Below are 22,271 nucleotides of genomic sequence, written 5' to 3' on the forward strand. Positions count from 1 at the left end.
TTCAAGAATTAGGAGGCAGCTTTAAAAATTGCCTTCAGAGCATTTACAGAACATCAGAGTTAAATACTCCTGCACTATATGGCAGCCATAACAATTCTATACAAAAATATTAACAGAAGTAATTCACAATGATAACATAGTAAGTAGTATATACAGCAACATAAACAATTAGTGAAGACAGAAAGGGGGAAGAGGATGAACTATACTGTGATTACAGTCTGCAAACACAAATCATAGTGAATTATCTAGGGCCAAAACAATATAATGAGGCATAACAATATGAAATCAGGAGAAGCAAAAAGTCACAATGAAAATCAGGAAAATGCAGGTCAGTGCTAGAAGAGTTCAGACTGATTTGTTTATTTTTTAGGAATACAGAGAAAAAGTCACTAGTTGACTTAAAAGCTAGACTAGAAAATATACTGAAAAAGACATGACTCTGAAGAAGTCACCTTGCTACAGGTAAAATGATTAGACTCAACGTACCAAAACACTTGCTCAGATTGGTCTGCTTGTCAATGAAAACCTTGGCAGAGACAACATTTCCAAATGGCATGAACATCTGCAGCAGATCCTGATCCCCAAACTCCTGGGGGAGATGGTAGATAAACAGATTGGCTCCCTCTGGACCTTCAAACAGCAAGCGGGAATATAAATTCAGAAAGAGCATGGATAACATACACCCACTTTACAAAAAAAAAAGTGTGGAAGAGCCATTCAAGCCAAATTTTCTAGATAAAACAATGAAACTGCTGTTTGTACTTCTGTAGAGTACCTGATTCCAGAATAAATGAGCATGACCCTTTGATGGGATTGATCATTCAAATAATTCTAGCTCTTTCTCACCATTTTTGCTTGTAATTTCCACATTGTGCCAAAACTACACATACAAATTGTACAAATACAAAATACAAGTAAGTAATCGCATTACTTTTCATCTGACATCTAAACATCCTACAGTCTGCTGAAAACTTATTCCTACATTCTTTACTTCACATATTAAATTGATTCTGAATCTGAAGAGTGAACAGATTGGCATTAACTGCCTGTGGGAAGAGGCGGAGGACCAAGAAAACAAAATTAACAAAGCCACAACTGATTCTCTGACAGTGGGATGTATCAGGCTGCAGACTCAAACTCTCCTGTCCACTAAGAAAATGGAAGAGTACGATTACTAATTATTTAAAACTAGACAAGGCCTGGGAGAAACCTCCTGTATAAAAACTATTTTGGACAGCCCTTAACAGAGAGACCTCATAGGTTTTCCTTCTTTGTGTTCTGTAACTTCATTCATAAAAACGCTGCCAAATAAAAGCTCTGCAGGTAAGGTAGCTGCAAGGGCTGAACCTGCCCTTTTGAAAAAAAAACCCCTCAGGTTGTTTCTACAACTTTCTGCCTACCTTCTTTTTGACTTCCTGCTGCACCAATACTCTGCTGTGTTAAGAGACTCTGGTTATAGAGTGTAGGCAATGCAGCAGCAGCATATTGCTGGATTCCAGAATAAGCCTGCGTGAGGGCTTCCATTGTGCTACCTGTCCCATTTGAAAGACCACCACTGCCAAGTCCTCCATTTAAGGCTGCCATTCCTGTATAACAAAGAGGGAATAAAGATGACTGAGTACTTCCACTGAGCCAGACCAATTATCTTTCAAAAACTCTTCACTATTACAAAAAGCAGGGAGCAGAAAGAAACCCCTACAGAAACAGCACAGCCTCAGAAATGATAATCAGCTATTCCCCCAACCCACCACAACACGTAGCTTACCTGCTAAAGAGCTAACATTGAGGCCTGCTGTAGCCCCTGCCAGTGTCTGCAGTGCTCCAAGAGAAGCCATTGGATTAACAGAGGAGCTGCTACTGGAGCTAGGTGAGGAACCTGCTATTAAAATAAGATAATTAAACTTCAGTATTTTTTTGGTCCTGATAATTCAAATTCTTCATTAAGTTATTTCTGTAGAAAATGCTAGTAAGGAACTGATCACGACAAAACGGTATACTTCATGTCAAAAACAAAAGAATCCCAAACCCACACAATTTGATTGATCATACTGCTTATGTATCTTCTAATGCCTTCCTACATTTTTTAAAAAATTCTACTTCATCATAACACCCATCTTTTGTAGAAATTACAATTTCATTAACTGTAAGACACCTAAGGATTGAGACAATACAGGAATGTTAGCTGAACTTTGTACCTCAACATAAAGTGACCAGCAGCAATGCCCGTTTCCTGCTGACTAAAGTAGAAATCACTTGCTACATATTAACATCTATCCTTGAAACACCACAAAAGGTGAAAAAGACCTGAAACATAGATACTAGGGACATTAAAGAAAGCTCCAGCCAAACCAAACATATGGTTTTCCTATACTGCCAGATCAGGAACAGCAGATGCCCAGATTATTCTGACACATGAAATAATTTTCCATTCAAGATCCTGTGGCAGCAGCTGGGGCTAGGGCCAAGAGAAGACTTGAAATGTACATCCAAAACACACCGTCTATCCCGTTGACTGTGCCACCAATATCTTTAACTAACGTTTACTCAGGAAGAGAGGTTTACAGATACAGTACCTAGCAGCTTATACAACATGCCAAATTCTACAACAGGCAGAGTTAGTTCTACAGAAATAGACATCAAAACCATGAGAAAAAAAGCTTGCCAAGCTGGTGCGTCAAAAGAAACAGAAGTTCAAATTAAGGACATCTACAAAGATTATGGACATGATAAAATAAGAAAAGAATAGTATTTTACATAGCAGTGGTCTTCCTTACAGGTTTGTGGACTAAGAAAACCGAAAAAGGTAAATATGAGAAGCTATGTATACTGCTATTAACCCAGTTAAGTTTAAACCTACTGCACAAGATGCACAGGAAAATATTTACAGCTTCTATAAATTAAAAGATACTGAAGACTGGTGCTGTGGAGGCATGCTGTAGTCTTCTTTCAAGAGGAATTTATTTGCCTGACCAGGCGGGTAACAGAAGAACTGAAATTCAGGCATTTTCAGTTCCCTTCATGTTTCTGTGATTCTCAGTTATGCTGTCTACATCGATTAAAACTTCGAAAAGAACTGTTAGCATCTTTCAAGCAGATTCACACACACTACATATTCACCACTTCCTATATGTGCTACAAAGTCTCTGCTGGAGCAGAGTATGGTAGCTATTTAAATGGAACACAGCAAACTTACTTAACGAGTCCTAACCAAAGTAGCTGCACCTAACAAAAGCTGCAAGAGAACCCAGGGAGCTGTACTTCGTATCACTGTTTAGTTTTTGTACCGACAGAGGAAATGACAAATCTCGTCTATGAAAAGTTCTAGATTCTTAAGTCAGAAATTGAAAGACAATGCCCCAAACTACATTTTAAGATGCTTACTATGAAGAATAGGAGACGCTTTCCATCTTATAATCAGCAGCATAGGAAATGTTGGAAAAATATAGAGAACAAGTTACAGTATAACCCTCAAGTTCGCAGAAAAAAATAGCACAGCTAGCTGAATAAAATCCAGTGCTCAGAAATGATACAGCTGTCTCAATTTGAGAATACCACTTGTTTCTGCAATGCTTCATTGCTAACCTGCATAATATAAAAAGACACATTTGACAGATGAGAACACCATTAAAAAAAAAAACCCAAACCACACCCCACAACAAAATAGTAGTGGTATGGGAAAAAAAGAATGAAGCCAATGCTAGAAAGCAAAGTAAAAGAGAGAATGGATGCCTTCCCTACTTTAAAAAAGTGGTGATTTTAAAGAAATTAAACCGCTAAAAAAGCTGCACACAGTTATTTTAGTTTAGCTGACTTTATCAGAAATCTCTAAGCAAAACAAGGAATGCTTTAGTACTTTAGACACCAAGAAAATTTAACATTGTTTGGTTTATTTTATCATATGTATATAGGAATTACTGTACCAAGTCAGCACTCCATTTCTGATGACGACTAAAGGCAGATAGTGACAGCAGAGCAGAAACACAGGGCAATTACAAAGGAATACTTCCTAGGTATATTTTATATATATCTCTATATATCTCTCTATATATATCTATCTCAGTACAACAATTTGCAAATCTAGGATTGTTTCAGCCAAGGGGAATGTCTCTATCAAAGTTATGATTTTCATTCGTTAATTTCAGTAACACCAAATTATTTGACTCTACTATGTTCTAAGGCATGAGTTCTACAATTTAATCATGCACTATACAAAAAAATAGCTGTTATTTTTGAACTGTCAGCTGACAACTTCACCTGATATTCTGTAATCCTTGCAGAATATCTAAGGACTGGTCTTTCCCCATACATCTTCATCACAACACTAATACATTTGTAGACTTCAATCATATATCCTCCTCCAATGTCAGTCCTCTATTTTTCAGGCTCCCTCACTGCTCCTAAATAGGGAAGGTGTTCCACAGTTCTAGTCATCCCTTCTGTTCTTCTGGGTTTTTTATGTGTATTATTTTAGATTCAGAAAACGGCACACAGTAATGGGGACAGAAAACCAACATAGCTTTATACATGTTCATTACTCCATCCCTCATTCTTAACATTGTTTCTTGCTGGTTTGGGTGGGTGGTTGTTTTTTTTCCGCTTGCTATTGAGGTTATGTTTTCTTAGATCTATCTTCTAAGTTGTATCTAGTCAAAAAGGCTAACTCTAAGAGTTACTTGAAAAGGTTTTCAGAAAACTGAATACGTAGTGAAGAATAGCTATGAAAAATAATGAAACTTAGACATCAATTACCAGGTAAACTGAGGGAACAGTAATTCTGTTCTAATTCACTCAACTAGCATCCAAGCAATGAGCTAAAGAGCACTAAAATTCAGGCAACGAATGTGACTGAACTGTACGAGACTTAGTTCCAGCAAATGAAGACAGACTATGATCTCTCTGAAAACAATTTTGCTGGACACACTAAAGCCAGGAAAGTTACCTAGTCTTTGCTGGACCTTTGATGCTTGCCTTTGAAAGGATGAGAAATGGAAACATACATCAGCTTTGGCAACCATTCTATTTTGCTATGGAGCAGACAACTCTTTATTGATGTTCGAGCGAAAAAGATGGCAGACAAGACACTCCAATCCTGAGATACTTCTGTAATATTTTCTTGAACGTCCTTTTCACAAGCTAGCTGTTTAAATGAGTTTAAGGCCATGGTCTCTGTAACATGAATTACCTATAGGTGGATACAGCAGAGGTCTGTTCAGTTCCAAAGAACAGTTGCTTTATTGCAAGGTTGAAGGTTTTACTCCATCCTATTCTACATTAAAATACACAATACTGTTTGGAAGTATCTCAAAAAATCACCTGAAACGAGTAGGAAGACAGCAAAACAATACACTCACCACCACCTCCGAGCTCAACCATTCTGACATGCAACCTATCTGTACTTCACAGACTGCAGGGTGGACTTCCCAGTTCCCCAAACACAAAATTTATCAGTGCAGATGAAAGAAAATAAAAAAAAGTAACTACACATAATGACTGTCTGGATTTTTTCGCCAACTATGCAGTTTGAGGACAATCTGGGAGAGATGTCCAAATAAGCATCAGGTGAACATTTGGATGACAGATGGATAGAAGTCAAGCCGGTAGTCATCTCATCTGCAGTTCGGTTTAAGAGGTTATCACAGTAGATGTTGCCATATGTCCCACAGACAAGAAGGCATTTACTAACACACGGTATGGAACAGCTATATACTGAGCTTTTTCAAGGTCTAGGTATGGTTCCGGAGGGATGCTCTGAATGTGTGAAGTCCAATAGCCTTCTATGCGAATGCACACATAAGTATTAATCAAAAGAGAATTTCAAGTTTGCTTTTATAATAGCTAGTTTAAAGAGTTAAACTGTATAATTACAGGAAGTATCATGAGACTGAATGCTGTCTGTTCACAATGAGGCTTCCCCTTCCCACAATTTAAGTATGGTTTTAAAAGGTAAAACATTCACACCTCTGATGAAAAGCACTGAAATCATTTCAGTTTGGTGTTAGTTACTATGTACAGACCACATATCCTCCAGAACTTACTTCTTTTGCACAGAGCTAATCACTACTCTTTTAAAATTATACTTGAAATTAAATTTAAAGAGCAATGCAACAGTGACTGCTTCATGTTATAAGCCTGTGAAAAGTGAACTGATACCTCTGTATAGGATATTAATTCAAATAACCCATCATGAGTACTTGATTGTTGACACATAATAATTTATTAGTATGACTGGCAACCAGAAAGCTGTCTGGATTCAGCACAGAAGATAATTAAAAATGAACTACGCTTACCACCCTGTAAGCCCCTCCACCAGCATTGATCATAGCAGAACAGAGTCCCGAGATACGCCTCTCATCAAGGCAAAAGTAACCTGCAGAGTGCTGTGGAACAGCCAAAAAACACAGAAGGGAAACCAGTCCTAAAGAATCACACAATAGTAGCAGAACTTCAGTTGAAAGGGACCTGTGTGGATCATCTAGTCTAGTGGTCTTCTCCCAGCTGGTCTAACCTCTGAGTTAGGTCAGCCTCTTCAGGGTCCTTTCTAGTTGCATTCTCAATCTCTGAAATGATGGCAGATTCCACAGCACCTCTGGCACCAGGGCTCCTCAGCTTAATCACTCGCACCATTAATTTTATTTTTCTTTCATATCCAGTCAGAATTTTCTTTGTTGCAACTTGTGCCCATTGCCCTTGTGCTTTCATGTACACTCCTGAGAAGAGGCTGTCTCTGCCTTTTCTAGCACATCTGACATTTGAACTTCACAACCTGCCAGTCCCTTTCCCCGCCTCAACAAATCAGAAAACAAACTTGCTCCTGTCAGTAGATGAGAGCACCAACAAGGAAATCTTAATTCTAAATGCCAGTCACAGCAAATTGTAACCTGACAATTCCAGCTCTGCTACTGCATGAGGAAATACGGGAGAAGCTCTCAGATACATTCACCTTCATGTTTCCCCTATGATGAAGAAGCATTAGTGGGTTATAAATGCAGATCTTCTATAGCTTCAACTCTAGCTTTGGTTATTTTTTTTTCTTTTGGGTGTTGTGTGTTGGGTTGTTTGTTTTGTTTTTTTTACATTATAGGATACCATAGCTGGGACTCAAGATAAATTTTGAAATGTTAATCTTCATGAATTGCTGACCACAGTTTTTATGTAAAAAAAGCAAACCTGTCCAGCAACAGAACACTCTTTGAACTGGATTCTTTCTTGGGGATTTCTCTAAGTAGAAAACTCTGCAAAGCACCCATGGTTTAACTCCTGATCATGTGACATAAGGTTTTCTAAACAGCTTTTCCTTGTAATCTCTTTACGAGCTCTTAGTCCAGCTCCTTGGTCCTCCTACACAATAAAAAAAGCTACCTGTGGAAATTTCAAACACTCCCCAACCCCCTTTGGTCTCTCACAATCACATGTGAAGATGTCAGCCTTGTAGGCTGGATTTCAAAATTGGATATGCAATTTGGTTTTTCATGACAAACAGAAAAAACAAAGTCAAACCCACATGCCACGCCACAGATGCTGGAAAACTAACACCCTGAAAATATAGCGTCTCTCTTCCCATGTCAGGATTTAGAAATAAATGAAAATAGGATACAAATAACTGAGTAGGATAGTGATCCTCATTTGTGGTAAAAACTGAGCATGTCTGATGTAAGCATAATTTAATTTATTTTTGTTTTCTTATTTGTTGCATTTAATGGTCACATTTAACAATAAGGCAGCAAAAGAACACTACTTGGACATTTTAGCCTCTCTGGGTAATATACAGACCCTAAAGTGAAAAAAAAACAAACCCCAAACCCAAACAAACCAAACCCCCAAACCCACAAAACCAAAGCCACCCACAAACAACTCCCCCGCTGCCCTCCTCCAGAGAGCAAGACACTGATTTTTCTGTGCAACTCAGACATTCAGTTCTAGACAACCAACCACTTCCCAATAAATGTGCTAAGGGTCTGTTTATTCTACATCTATGAGGTTGTTAGAGTATCTCTGTCTTCATTAATGCTAGAGGAATATAAACTACACTGTTCTAGAGTACAGAATGCATTACTTCATGCTTAAGGCATCTTCTACCTCCACGTCCAGGGGAACAGGGTACATTTGCCACGGTACCTGCCTAAAACCACAGATAAACCAAGCATTGTTTAATTGTAATAACATGACTGGAAAGAGGTCGCCTACCTTTCTGTTTCATGACGACCTCAAAAATTCTTGTTACTCTGAATTAATCTGACCATTTGGAAGAAGGAACACAGCAGGCAAAAAAGCCTTTGCTGATGGCAAAGATGCTTACCCTAAACAAAGGCCAGTGGATCCACCAGTAAAACTGATTATTAAAGAATCGACATCAAAGTGACAAAAAGGGACAGACAAAACAGATGGCACCTATCCTGAAATGACCCCTAAGGCAACCCATGTCATAACCCACTACAGCATAGGCAGTCTCTTACCTGAGCTGGTGAGCACACTCAGGGGACTGCTGGAGGAAGTGAGCGCAGCAGTACCACTCGGTGTGTTCTGAGCTGCGCTGGCCGCAGCTGCTAATGCAGCCAGGTTCTGTAATTGCATCGCATTCAGTCCTGCAACACATTGAAGAATGCACAGAGTTTCTCCTATAATAGCCACCATCACCCGAGCTTAACAGATCCAGCAACTTCAGCACATCACAAGTGAGTAATAGGAAGGAGCTTAAAACCAACAGGCTTAATATTACTGATCTTTTCTACACTGTGATTCCTTGCTGTAACGAAAAAAAAAATAAGTTTTTCTTTGCTCAGATAGATGAGTTTCAGTAAAAGATCAGGTAGTCATGATCCCAGATGTAGACTCCAGAGTACAAAAATTTTCAAGCAGTGTTCTCTCCAGTCACAAAAGCATAGCAGCTTTAACTGAGAGTCGAGCCAGGGTGTGACAGCTCATCTGCTACAGAGCTTGTCTCAACACCAGGCCAATAACTTAATTTCCTTTCATGTCCCTTTCATTGTCTTTGTATGGGAACAGCAATAACTGCAGAACTCTTTCAAGAAGGCCTACATACCACAGTGGCCACAAAGTCACATCTTTAACCCACCATCAGCTGAATATCAGCACATTCGGTTTGGTCCCCTTGGCAGCCAACAAGCAACAGGCAATTACGAGACAATGTTAACTGGCAGCTCCTGACCACAAGATCACCCAGTGTATGTGTAGGCTAGTCAGGTGGTCAAACAGAACTGGTAAGGAAAATGGGAAATATTAGGAATGTTTGGGTAAGAAGCCAGGAATATTGGAGGGGGAGGAAGGTATCCTTGTGTGGACAAAGTTTTACTGGTCAATTTACTCATCTGACTCACCTTAATTTTGAGTCACAATGTTTAAATGAAACCATTTGGTCAGTACTGACCCTGTAGTTTGCCCACTTCTCCTGCCACGGTATTATCATTGGTATTGGTCTTCTGAATTCTGTATTTTAGCCATCCTTTGGTAGGCTAGCTCCATTCCTCCAATTCTGCCTCTCTTCCCTTCTCCCTTAATTCCCTTTCTTGTCTCCACCTTTGCTTATTCTAAAAATTCTTCCTCTTTTCATCTGACTTCAGAAAATCCATACTAATTCTTCCCTACAAAATTAAAACCAAAATTCAATTGATCACCATTCGTATAACAGCATTGAAACATCCTAGGCAGACATGGCACCTCATCTTTTGGATGCTCAGAAGTACTTTGTGACAAAGCACACTTCTCAAATAATTAAAATCTCAGGTTCGTAATTTAAGTATGTAAACAGACAACATAAGAATGTAAGTGACAATGCAGTATAAACTATTTTCTAAAAAACTTCTACCACCTTTAGTATAGTACACTTTTTTTTTTAATCTTTTCCAGTTGTTTTCTCTTTGTGATGGGATCTGTTTCCCTAATCATATTTAGTGCCTGAAACAAGAAGATTCTGCCTTCATGCTTTTATGTTAGTAAATAAAGTTTAAACCAAAAGTTGTATTTTTTGTTTTTATTGTGCTACAGAGGGTTAAAAGTGCAAGTGTTAGAGCTAGTGAGGAACAGAGCAGCTTGCTTCCTTTCTGAAGCAGTTTGGCATGTGCCAACTGCACCTGTCCTCTTGTCATCACATTGTTTTCCCATCTGCTCCCAAACAGGGTCAAGATTAAATTTTGTCTACAAAGTCTGATATAGTTTGGGATCCAATTACCTGCTTAATTTTTCTTTCCATGAATTTCAAGAACAGCCATCAGCTGAGATACTAACAGGGCTTTGAAACTAAAACACTTTCTGTGAGGAATCACAGACTTGGAATAATTCTTTCAAAACACCATGCAACATGCTATTTATACATCTGAGTTACCAATTTTTCAGGTGTTTTTTGTAAATAGTGAAGACAGAATTACCCTAGAAACTTCACAGCCGACCTCAGCTAGTTAACCCCTTCCCCAGTCCTTACTGCAGTAACAATATGAACTACTGCACTGTTTTTCTCCTTTATTACCATTTGTTTTTAAACAGACAAGAGGGGGAAAACCAGTATCATGTGTGTAACAAGATCTATTATACATCACCACCACAATGGATATTGGTGAAACTAATTTTCAAAAAATTGCTTTTGAAAAAGGTCTTAGATCTAAGAACTCTGAAAAGGTCTAACACACACAAAAAAAAAAACGGAGCTAAGGTTAGACTCAACCTCAAGTATGAATCAAAGTTCTTACAATTGAAAACACTACACTTTGCAAAAGCTTGTAATTGTTACTGATGGGTGTACCAACACAAGTCAGATGTACAAAGATGCTTAACACTTTTAGATCAACCTCTGCACAAACAGGGTATGTAATATTGCAAACTACTGTATAACTCCAGGAGGCAATTTTAAAGGTTAGTGTTCGGTATCAAAACCTATAGTTTTAAAGAATGTGGTGAATGGAGTTACTAACATGCTTTATTATTCCCCACCCTGTGAAGACAAAAGGGATTTGCAGCCCCAGTACTACTATACTTTGTGAATATTCTGACTAGCAGTCCACAGCAAGGAATTTGGCTCATACCTATTAAACTGGTATTTCTTTAACAGTAATGGTGCAATTAATCTTAATTCAAATGAAAGAATTAAAAAAAAACTGAATGAAGGGCTAGTTCACATTCTTAACAACATTGCATTTTCAATTTTGATGTATTTAGAACAAAGAATTTTAAACAGGAAACCTCAGAATCCATTATCACTAAAATACATGCATCAGTGCTTACTTGAAAACACAATGCTTCACATATGCACCTGTTTGGATGAAAATAAACATACAGAGACATCTTTCTGTACCCATAAGGGAAGATAATTTTAAATGCCAGAGGTAGGGGAGATTATCAGCATATCACAACTTACCTCATGGACAGTGGGTAACTAAGATTAAGAAGGAACATCCAGACTTGTAGCACAGGATTCCAAAGAAGTGGGTAAACTCGGGACTACTTATTTCAAATAAGGTTAATGTGTCTACAGCCTTTTGGCTACCTTCTCTACCCTCCTCCTCTTTTCTTTGGCACTGAATTTGTCTTCTGGTGGAAAAAAACTCACCTCCCATTGGGTGGAGGCTGCTCAATGTGTTCAGGTTCCCAGAAGACGCAGCTGCTGTCTGCTGAAGGAGCTGCAAATAAAGCTAGACATTACACCAAAAAACAAAACAAGAGTGAGAGTGAGGGCTGGCTCTGCTTCTGGGAGAAACTGCATCACACCACAGCCAGAGTGCCGTCTCAAAGGGAATTCCCACTGCCCATGCACCATATCGTAGCAAAGCATAAAGAGAGTGCCCCTTACACAACACAGCCAGAGCACCACCACAGTGAAAATCCATGTCGCCCATGCATCACATTGCAGCCAAAGCAACAGCACAATGCTTTCTTCAGTCAACATAATCAATGCTCAAGGAAGTTTATAGCTAATACATCAAGACAAAAACAGTAGAATCAGTAGTGAGAGAGAACTATTCAAAGCACTCAGGCAGGATTATCACCCCTATGGATACACTACATCAAGCCACACTTTACAGTTGACACTGTAAGGACAAAATGGCAATGCCATATCAAAACCAGAGAGGCACCATGAGAGGGAACCCCCTCAGCTCTCCTCAACCACAGCAGCCATGAGAAAAACTTCAAGCCTCAGCTCAGAAGCTGTTCAAAGGAATTTCCTATTCCTTTCTGCACTAAATAGGTGTTGTTACTAAAAATTCCAATCTATCAAACCTAAAGCAGCAGTAAAAGAGGGAATACCTCCACTTCAACAGTACACCGTATCAAAAATGAGATATAAGTTTCCTTTTCTATTCCCCAGACCTTACATGGCATGAATACAGTTCTCATACTACTCTGGCATGAGGCAGAACACATCAGTTATGAAAAGTTCACCCTTCAGGGACATACCAAAACCAACTAAAATCACTGTCAAAACAGCAGACTACCTTCTGTTGTGTCATTTCTGCTAAGGAGAGTAGCTTCTCTCTATTTTCTGTAGGGTTTTGTTTTGGGTGTTTTGGTTTTTTTTTTTTTGGTTTGTTATTTGGTCTTTTTTGTTTTGTTTGTTACTGTGTGCTGTCAGCTGCTTGTTGCTTCCAAGCTGATCACCTTTTCTATTTGGACAGCACCAAGTACTGTTCTAAGTTTCACTGGAAGGGGATAACAGAACTAGAGGCTGAAAAAGGAAAAATGGAAGAGGAATACAAGAACTATGTCAGAGAGACACAAAAAGGACATTTATATGGATAAACACTGAGGCCATAACATACGAAGAAAATCTTCCCCGTACAAAGTCATTCTACAGAAGACAGGAAAAAAAAGTTTCAATAATTAGGGTTACAGCTACTGGGGGGCTGGGATCCTCACTTAAATGTATCCTGACTAGCTGTTAGCACCTAACTTAATTTCAGCCTCCTCCATCCACAGATGGGGATTAAAAGCCCTACTCCTATCTATCAGGAGCCTTCTAAAACCAGTACATTAAACACTACAAGACAGTCAGACACTATAATCCCTGAAGAAATGAAAAGAAGCCAAATCAGAAACTCACTGCTAAGTACTGGGGTCCAAGTGTGTTGAGACCAGCCAGATTTCCCCATATTGAGGCAGCACTGATCTGTTGCATTTGTTGCTGGAGTTGCTGAGCAATTCGTTTCTGCTCTTTGTCCTTCTGCGTGTCTGCAAATTTTACCACAATGGGAGAAGAGCAACCCTGCAAACAGCAATTCAAACAATTACATACTTGCTATCCACAGCAGTCACAGAAATACTGCATTAAGACCCAGTCACTGAAAGCATTCCCATCCCCCCACATGCACGCACACATACATACAAATATATATTCAAACAGAACATTTCAGTAAAGGTTCAAAATCTCATTTGCTTTTAATTCTATTTTGTATTTTGTTATTTTCTCTGAAGTATGTATCTTGAGCTCTAATAACAGGAGTGGAACAAACACAAAGGTCCAGGACTACTATTGGTGAAGAAACACACACTGCACTTTCTCGTCCTCTCTGCTCTCTAGTCCTCCAAACTTCATAGCGTCTGCCTGACAAATTACATCTTCTCCTGACACCCACTAACTTGTTTTACCTCCATAGTTTGTGCTTGGTGCATTGCTTTGATCGCTGTTTGTGCCATGGCTCTTGTTGTAAAAGTCACAAATGCACAACCTGGGGAAAGAACAAAAATGAACCAAGGCATTCACTACATCTGCAATTACTGGGATGAATAAAGAAATTAAGATGCTGGTGGCAGTGGGGCGGGGAGAATCAAAGAAAGAGCTGAAATGGCACCCGAGTTATGAAAGGGAGCACCCAGTGGAGAACCTTTAACTGTCAGAAAAGCTTCCTGCTTACCTCGGCTCAGGCCATCTGGGCCCCGTAATATCCTGCATTCTTCAATCTGCCCAAAGGGGGAGAACATCACTCGGATATCATTTTCATTGCACTTCTTGGATATCATTCCAATAAACAACTTCCTATCTTCTACTGCTAAGAAATCAAAAGATAAAGAGTTATTACCAGCAAATATGTGCTCACTAGATCTTATTTTTTCAAGTCTCTTCCATCAGCTGCAGTTATTTCCCCGGTATTTAGGGTAGGGGCTTGTCAAAACCAGATTCCCAGTAACAGAATCTCTTCAGTTTAAGAGGATGCATATGAGAGACCTCAACGAACCTGAAGAATGCCTGTTTTAAGTTTACATTTTGCTACTGTTTCTCCCTTGCAAGCCTGTGAACTGCAAAAATGTAAGAAAAGGAAAAAAACATATCAGATTCAGCACTTCCCTGAACCTTCTACATTCAGTTCCTGGTGAGTGAGAGAAAATCTGTATGTATTTTATGGGACTATTTTCATCCTTTCTCCTCTACCTTTTTCTATGTTTAGATTACCAGCATACCTAACTGCATCTAAACAAGCAAGTGAGCTGCAGAAAGCTTTTCTAGCCTCTTTATCAGGCTAATCACTAAAATTCAGATCTGCCTACTTCCTCACGCTCCTGTCTCAACAGTGGAAGCAACAGCAGTTGCTAAAACAGAACATTTTTAGTTCTGTTTTAGATTCATCCATTCTGATCTGTACCAAAAGCATGAAAATAACACCTGAAATCAGAACATTGGACTGTGTGCTACTGTATCTTGCCTCTAAGTGCTGATGCTACTAAATACACTACTGTTGAAGAATACCTTTCAGTGTGCAGACTATTTAAAAACAAAAGATATTTTTCTTAAACTTTTCAGTTAGTGGTTACTAATGTCAGTTTAAGGTCACCTAAGTGAGTGGGGTAATCTCAAATCCAGAGCAGACCTTTATATGTCTTGTTTTACTTATTTAAGGTTGCTTATCAACTCTGAAATACTTGCTTTTAAAGGATGACGCAAATTATGCAGAATACCATTAGGAAATATAAACCAGTTTGCAAATACAACATTCAGCGCAATATAAAATATAATATGATGAAGGCTGTAGCAGAATTTCAAGCTTCAGGAGAGAAAGTCTTCTCCTATTTAGTGCCATGGTGAAGTGAAATCAACTTATTTGCTGAGCCTTCTACAGTGTTGAAGGGGAAAATTCTAAACTATTCCAGCTGACATGACTTAAACTGACTATTAAATCTTAATGTTGTACCCAGTTCACTTTCAATCTCTTAGAGCAGAAAGCTGCTTTCAAATACTTTTTGTAATCCATTTTAGTTCAAGAGATCCAGAATACCTTTTATTAATGGCAAGTTAAAAATACTTCTGTAACTGACACTTTCTTATTTGTCTTTTCCCCTACATCTTTTAATAAGACTCATAACGACATAATATCCTCAGAACTGTCACCCTAAAATTCAATTACTTTTTTCTTCTTTCAATTATTTTCCCAGGGTATTTCTGTGTGCGTATGGGGTGTGTGTGTGCACAATGCAAAATCAATTTATGTTTAGAGAACCTATTCTGTTTTCCCAACAATACTTCAAAAGAATTACTACTTTCTACATATTTACACAGAGACATGTCCTGTATCCACACGGAAGAATCTGCAGATGGAATTACTCCTACTATATGTTACCTGTATATCCCATCTTCTGTTTTCAATTATCTTAAGACATAAGCTTTCTGGAACCAGGATTATCTTCACCATGATGCAACGCTAATCTTATAGTAACCATGGTAAATGAAGAAATTAAAATTCAGCCAAGCCTAGAAAGGCTGAAACACTTCCTTTGCTTATCTTGCAACAATATAGACACACACCCACCCACCTGAACATGCATGTATGTGCATATATAAACTCATGATGGAAATCACAGGAATAAATGATCATTTACCCCAGCGGTAGATGCTAAATATCTTAATCCATCTGAAATGGCTGGTGTGCAGAAATATTTAGTTTTTGCTCTACTGAACTGTTGAGAGTTCTCAATCTCTATTGTATACTACAAGCAGCAGCTTTGGCTCTCACCCTAGCTGCAACAGGCCTTGCTTCAAATTGGCCAAGCACTTGAAAAAGCATTTCTAGATTTCATAGAATCACAGAACGGTTTGGGTCTGAAGGGACCCTAAAGGTTGTCTAGTTCCAACTCCTCCACTACCGGCAGGGACACCTTCCACTAGACCAGGTTGCTCAAAGCCCCATCCAGCCTGGCCTTGAGCACTGCCAGGGATGGGGCATCCACAGGTGCTCTGGGCAGCCTGCGCCAGTGCCTCACCACCCTCACCATAAAAAATTTCTTCCTTGTGTCTAATAAAAAATCTACTCTTACTCAGTTTAAAACTGTTACCCCCATCCTGTCACTATACTCCCTGATAAAGAATCCCTCCCCATCTTTCCTGTAGGCCCCTCTAAGTACTGGAATGCTGCAGTAAGTTCTCCCCAGAGCGTTCTCTTCTTCTGGCTTAACAATTCCAATTCTTTCAGCTTGTCCTCATAGCAGAGGTGCTCCAGCCCTCTGATCATCTTCATGGCCCTCCTCTAGACCTGCTTGAGCAGGTCGACGTCTGTCTTACGCTGGGAGCCCCAGGGCTGAACACAGTACTCCAGGTCTCACCAGAGCAGAGCAGAAGGGGAGAATCTTGACCTATTACCCCTTCTTTTGATGCAGCCCATGACATGACTGACTTTCTGGACCGCAAGCGCGCATTGCCAGCTTATGTTCAGTTTGTCATCCACCAATACCCCCAAGTCTTTCTCCACAGGGCTGCTCTCAATCCACTCACTGCCCAGCCTGTATACATGGTTTGGGATTGCCCTGACCCACACGCAGGACCTTGCACCTGGCCTTGTTGAACTGCATAAGGTTTGCAGGGGCCCACCTGTCTAAGCCTGTCAAAGTCCCTCCGGATGGCATCCCTTCCCTCTAGGGTATCAACCATAGCACTCAGCTTGGTGTCATCTGTAAACTTGCTGAGGGTGCACTCAATTGCACTGTCCATGTCCCCAACAAAGATTTAAACCACCTTAGTACAAAGAAGAACTCACTAGATGTTTCCCTAACTGACAACATGGTTCTACCACAAGCAGCAGCAGTGGGAGATACTGAGTCATGGAATTTTAGAGACATCACTTACACTACCTACTATATTGAAAACACACCTTTTTTTTTTTTTCCCCTTAAAAAAAAAAAAAAAAATCAGGTTTCCAATTCAAGAAGCCTTGATCAGCAGCTGTTCAACAAAATGAGAATCCTCAAGTTTCCCTATTAGCACAAATGATGCTACCAACCAAACTCAGACTTCAGTGAAGCTTACCATTACTCTTTTCACTGTCAGCTGGTTTCATCTGGATAGGATGGTGCATCTGAAACGTAAAAAGATTATTTAATCCTAGATGCATTCACTTTATACTATAAGAAATATATCCCATAAGAGTTGTGGAAGAAAGAAACAGCCTACCTAAACTGCCTCTACAGAAGTGCAAATGTAACAATACATAGATTTCTAGAAGAAAGGAAAGCTTTCCTAATAATATGCCACCACTCTTCCTCACAGAGTATTATTGGAGCCATTGTCCACCAACTTCACTACCATGTTATTTTCCCAAATGCTCAAAAACTCCCTTAAGATCCGTTATACAAATCTCATAACATTGCTCTTTTGAATAGTTCTTTTAAAACAGTATTTGAGGGCAAGATAACATGTTTGTAGATGAGTGGTGCCAGAGCTCAGAAAAACAAAACAGAATTGCAAACAAAGCATGGCTGCTCTTACCCCTGGGAGGATCTTCATGTTGTGAAGAGCATTCTGTGCTTCTAGTGCAGCTTTACGGGTATAAAATGTAACAAAACAGCACCCTGCAATTGAAAGAAAATGCTAGCCAGGAAAGAACACTATAAATCTTGATATGCTGCACAGAAAATGCAAGTCCCACTTCTATCCTTCCAATACAAAACACATGGCAAGTAGAAGAGGTTAAGACATTGAAATAGGTAGGTACTACTGATTGCAACTGTTTAAATATTTCTAAATGTAAAAAATAGGATATATATACACCCAACATCACCAATGCACAATTAAAACAAACGTTTACATACATCTGCCAAAAAACTGCTGGCTACTTTCATTATCAAACTCAACAATTATTTGCTAGTACCAAAGACTTATCTAGTTTCACAGGAAATAAAATATTGCATAAAACTGAACTGCAAATCCAGGTACAGCATTTAGTTAGGAGTTGATGTACAAAATTATTTGATGTACACAAATGATTAAGATCTCAATGTTATATTTTATCTGAAATTATGACACTTTCAGCAACATTTTGATCGTATCATAGAATCACAATGACGCTCTGGAGCAACACTGTTATTTTGATGTTCTGCTTTGTAATTACAATCTATCCCTACCACTTCTGAGCATTAAAAAGAAAAAAATTATCATTTTTCTCAGCTCAGCTAATGACTGGACTACAGTCCAAGGATATTTAGACACATACATTTAAAGACTGTCAAGCCTGGGTTTTCATGCACACCTGGTCACACAAAGCTCCAACACACAGAAATGTCTGAATAAGCAAACATCTAAAATGTTAACTATGTGAAAGCAGCTGAGACCGCAAGTCTCACATGAGGAGTAAAGATGTTCTCACCTTTGCTTTGAGGAGGGTTTTGGCTCCTGTCCCTCAAGACATTGATTTCATAGACAGCACCATACTGTTCAAAAAGTTCTCTTAGATCCTTCTCACACCAGCTTCGTGGGACCTGGCCCACAAACATCTTGATAGCATCTAGATCAGGTTGATCTGGGTGATCCAGTGTGCCATTCATTTTCTTTGAGCTATGAAAAACAAGAAGAAATTTCTCGTTTATATCTTTCCACAGACTCTAGATGTTACCGCAGCTAGAAGAAGCATGCTTACAGTGAGATAAAAAAATAATTCTACAAATATATAAATGTATATGATTAAAATACACACATAAAGAGAGACCTTTGCACATTACCAGTCCTGCATACCAGGATCATCATCCACATTCACTGGCAAGCTGTGTACTTGGAAACCAGACACTCTACACAGCTGTTTAAAGCTTCTCTTAACATTTGTTCCTATAATGTAGTCAACATCTGGGATTCAGGACAGGACATAAATCTCTTGAGATGACTGAAATATATAATTAGTTCAACCATGTAAAATTTAGCAGAAAAAGAAACCAGAAGAGGAAGGAACCTAAACTCAAGTCCACCCACAGACTGCTGAAGTTATCAGTAACCTGATAACTATTTCAGCTTCAGTCAACTGAAAATGAGAGGATAACATTTTTTTGTTGTTGTTTTTAAGTGTGACTATGTGGAACTGCTTCCCAAGGTGAAGACCCACCTTAAAACAGAGAAAAAGGTACAATCAAACAGATGAGAAGTTTCATTAAGGGTTTACAAGGCAATAGCTCTTTGTGAAACTAAGGAGCTTTCAACAATATTTGGCAAAACAACAGGCTTAGGTTGTACATGAACAGGTTGGGATTGGGCATCTAGTCAGTCACAGATTGAATCAAGTTGAGTAACGGTAGAGTTAACATAGAAAAAAGTCACTTTTAGACTACAACACCACAGGAGTTTTGAGTATGGGAATCTCCAATAGGCTTCAAGGCATTACATCTAGCCATATGAACAGTTTACAGACTACTAATAAAACTGTGTTATACTCCACCCAGCTAGCTGACAGTCATATACTGCTTTCTGTAATGACTCCTCATCATTTGTCAAGCTCAATGAGAGGTCTTGTTATCAGTAGTCACAGCCTGGTATACCACACGACACAGTGGAAGAGTAACTGTAATGACACCCTATTGTAGCTATAGTGATTAGTAGGTTAAAATTGCTGACCAGCCCCTGCATAATCCAGAAAGGACGTGGGGAGTGGAATAGTAACAATACAATGATTCCCCCAGCCCCCAAACCCTCTGCTGAAGAATACAGGTGGCCTTCTTCCAGAGTAATCGGCTCTCCTCATCTCTGCTTTTTTCCTTGAAAGATAGTTTTTGAATGGCTTATTAACCGCACATTACAGTAAACAGTGTTCCTCTCACTGTCCATCTGCAATCATATTCCCTCTGAATAGAATTTTAGAAGAAAAAAATTCCTAACCAAGTAATGTTTAGTTCATTTTCCCCCTTAATACACTGTTCAGAGCCTAAGGAAAAATACATGCCAGGGAAAGCTCACAATTCTATAGCTGTATGAACAGATCTCAGGAACAACACAGCTTCTTACCAGAAGGGAAGGGAATCATCATAAATCCTTTCACTCCTCTTTATCTTTCCATTCAGAAAGAGTCAGCAGCTCTCCAAACAGCCAAGGCAAACAATACCTTTTACAACAAGGTAAAATACCTCTTTCCATTCAATGTCTTTTCATTTCAATTGAGAACAACTGGATCATTCACCCTCTTCCAATAATTATTTTCAGCCCTGCCTTCTATGCCATGGGCAGCTTCAAGAGCGTAGCATGGCTCCTGTTAATTGGGCAACTCTCAACATAACTTCAACAGTATTCAAGGAACCTTTCATTCCTCACTAAAAGGTTTAGTCTGGAGTCATTAATAGGGAAGAACAGAAACCTTTCTCCCAATAATTGATTTAAATAACTGATTTTATAATTTCAGCACCTGTAGCATATTAGTACTGCCAAATAGCATAGCTTTATTCTTCCTTAGTGCTTATCCCCCAAATTATTAGATTGTTTCCTCCAGCAAGAATCCAACATCAATTGTTGATGCCCACTAGGATTTTTTTCAAGAAAACAAACTGCAGGCTCTCCTCTCTTTTACCCCCCTCAAGGAGAATTAATCAGATAGCAGAAGCTTCAGAGACAGCAATTGCGACTACCTCTTTAGTTACAAACTTAGACGTGAAGACAAAATACTTACACAGGGCTAGCATTCAAGGAACAATGGTCCACCATCATCTCTGGGAGGAAATCCAACTTGAACGCAGCCATCACCTCAGACTGTGACAAACTACTAACACTAAATCAGTGTATTGCCTAACCCCCAAACAACGCCACTTCCAAAAGTCCTGCAGGTCTTAACACTCAGCCACACAAAAAACACTCAAACCACAGAAACAGAAGCTCAGGGAGACCAGTAATAGACACCACAGAAACAGGCTGGACTGGGAAAGGGACATGGAATCCCAGATTAAAAAGGGGATGTGACCATGTGAAGGGAGGCTCAGCTTAATACACAATGAAAATGCTGATGCACTGGGCTTGTTTTGTGCAATTTTCCCTGGCGAAGCAGTACTGAGTGCACTGTCAGATAAACAGAGTGTCAGATCCATGAAGATAGCAATGGGTAACAGAGCAGAAAGAATACAAACTCCAGTCTTTCCATCCCCAACTAACTCCTTGCCTCCCAAAATGGCAGTCCAAGGCCTTGAGGTTCAGACAGACTAATCAATATCACCAATATTAAGGCATGAAGTCCAGAGGTTCCTTCACCGTAACTATTTTCAGCAGCTGATCTCACTCTTTTTACCTTGTGCATTATTATTTTGCACACTCTCCTAACTAAAACGTTTCTCTGAACCTGCCAAAAACATCAAAGCCAAGGAATTTTTGAGTAATCAATCTTAACTACCCCAGAACATCAAAACCTACTCCTTTTATAGGAGAAGCATACATTGTTCTGGAAACAATACTCTGCCTGTCATGCATCTATAAATGTAGAGATATATAGAGTCTATAATGATAAAGAAAAGGAAAAAAACCACAGTGATTTGTTGAAAACTTTTATAATCTTTGAAAACACTGATCAGAACACCTCAGCAGCCTCATCATTAAAACAGGAATAACATGCCAATCAAGGAACTGTGAGGTGTATTTATACACACAATACAGACCTCTTGTTACATCTCCAATACCCAAACTAAAGGGACGATAATCTGGATAATACTGGATGGACAGGGAGATGCAGAAATACTTGATTGCAGACGGTGACTGCTGCAGAGGCAGCTGGGTGTGTCTGAGCACTCCAGGAGGAATGATTAGTTCAAGTCCAACATGAATGCAGATAAGCCTTATGTCTATGGTAGATATAACCACAAAATAAACTCTTACAGCATCAAGGAATGCATGCTGGTGCAGCTTCTTTCTTGTCTGTCAATGACTGCAACATGAACTTGCAGTTATTTAGACTGGCCAGTATATAGAGCTTATTTTACACTGGCAGAGTTACAGCATGTCAATTGTTTTTTCATAAATAACCGTTTTCAACCTTTGGAAGAGAAAGAACATTTCCAAATATCTGCCTACAGTGAGGTTAATTAAAAGGTTATTAAAAGGAGTTAGGCCCCTT

General features: G+C 39.2%; 1 protein-coding gene across 17 annotated transcripts in view; it reads right to left on the reverse strand.

Moving 5' to 3' along the window:
• CELF1 (CUGBP Elav-like family member 1) overlaps window positions 1–22,271 on the reverse strand; it is a 69,322-nt gene that overhangs the window by 17,586 nt on the left and 29,465 nt on the right. For 9 of the 17 annotated variants that reach the window (XR_005105236.1, XM_037394139.1, XM_037394137.1 and 6 more), the window contains 11 exons: window positions 18,570–18,757; window positions 17,693–17,775; window positions 17,234–17,282; window positions 13,857–13,991; window positions 13,591–13,670; window positions 13,046–13,207; window positions 11,558–11,639; window positions 8,454–8,582; window positions 1,766–1,879; window positions 1,401–1,586; window positions 487–630 (listed from right to left, as the gene is read on the reverse strand). Coding sequence is in view for 16 of the 17 variants with exons in the window: in XM_037394139.1 (XP_037250036.1) it covers window positions 487–630; window positions 1,401–1,586; window positions 1,766–1,879; window positions 8,454–8,582; window positions 11,558–11,639; window positions 13,046–13,207; window positions 13,591–13,670; window positions 13,857–13,991; window positions 17,234–17,282; window positions 17,693–17,775; window positions 18,570–18,747 (1,342 nt within the window). In the remaining variant the exon portion in view is untranslated. The remainder of the gene's footprint in view (window positions 1–486; window positions 631–1,400; window positions 1,587–1,765; window positions 1,880–8,453; window positions 8,583–11,557; window positions 11,640–13,045; window positions 13,208–13,590; window positions 13,671–13,856; window positions 13,992–17,233; window positions 17,283–17,692; window positions 17,776–18,569; window positions 18,758–22,271) is intronic. The other 8 variants (XM_037394141.1, XM_037394140.1, XM_037394148.1 and 5 more) reach the window with 7 other exon arrangements.

The sequence above is a fragment of the Falco rusticolus genome, chromosome 7 (assembly GCF_015220075.1).
Source record: "Falco rusticolus isolate bFalRus1 chromosome 7, bFalRus1.pri, whole genome shotgun sequence".
Taxonomy (NCBI): Eukaryota; Metazoa; Chordata; class Aves; order Falconiformes; family Falconidae; genus Falco; species Falco rusticolus.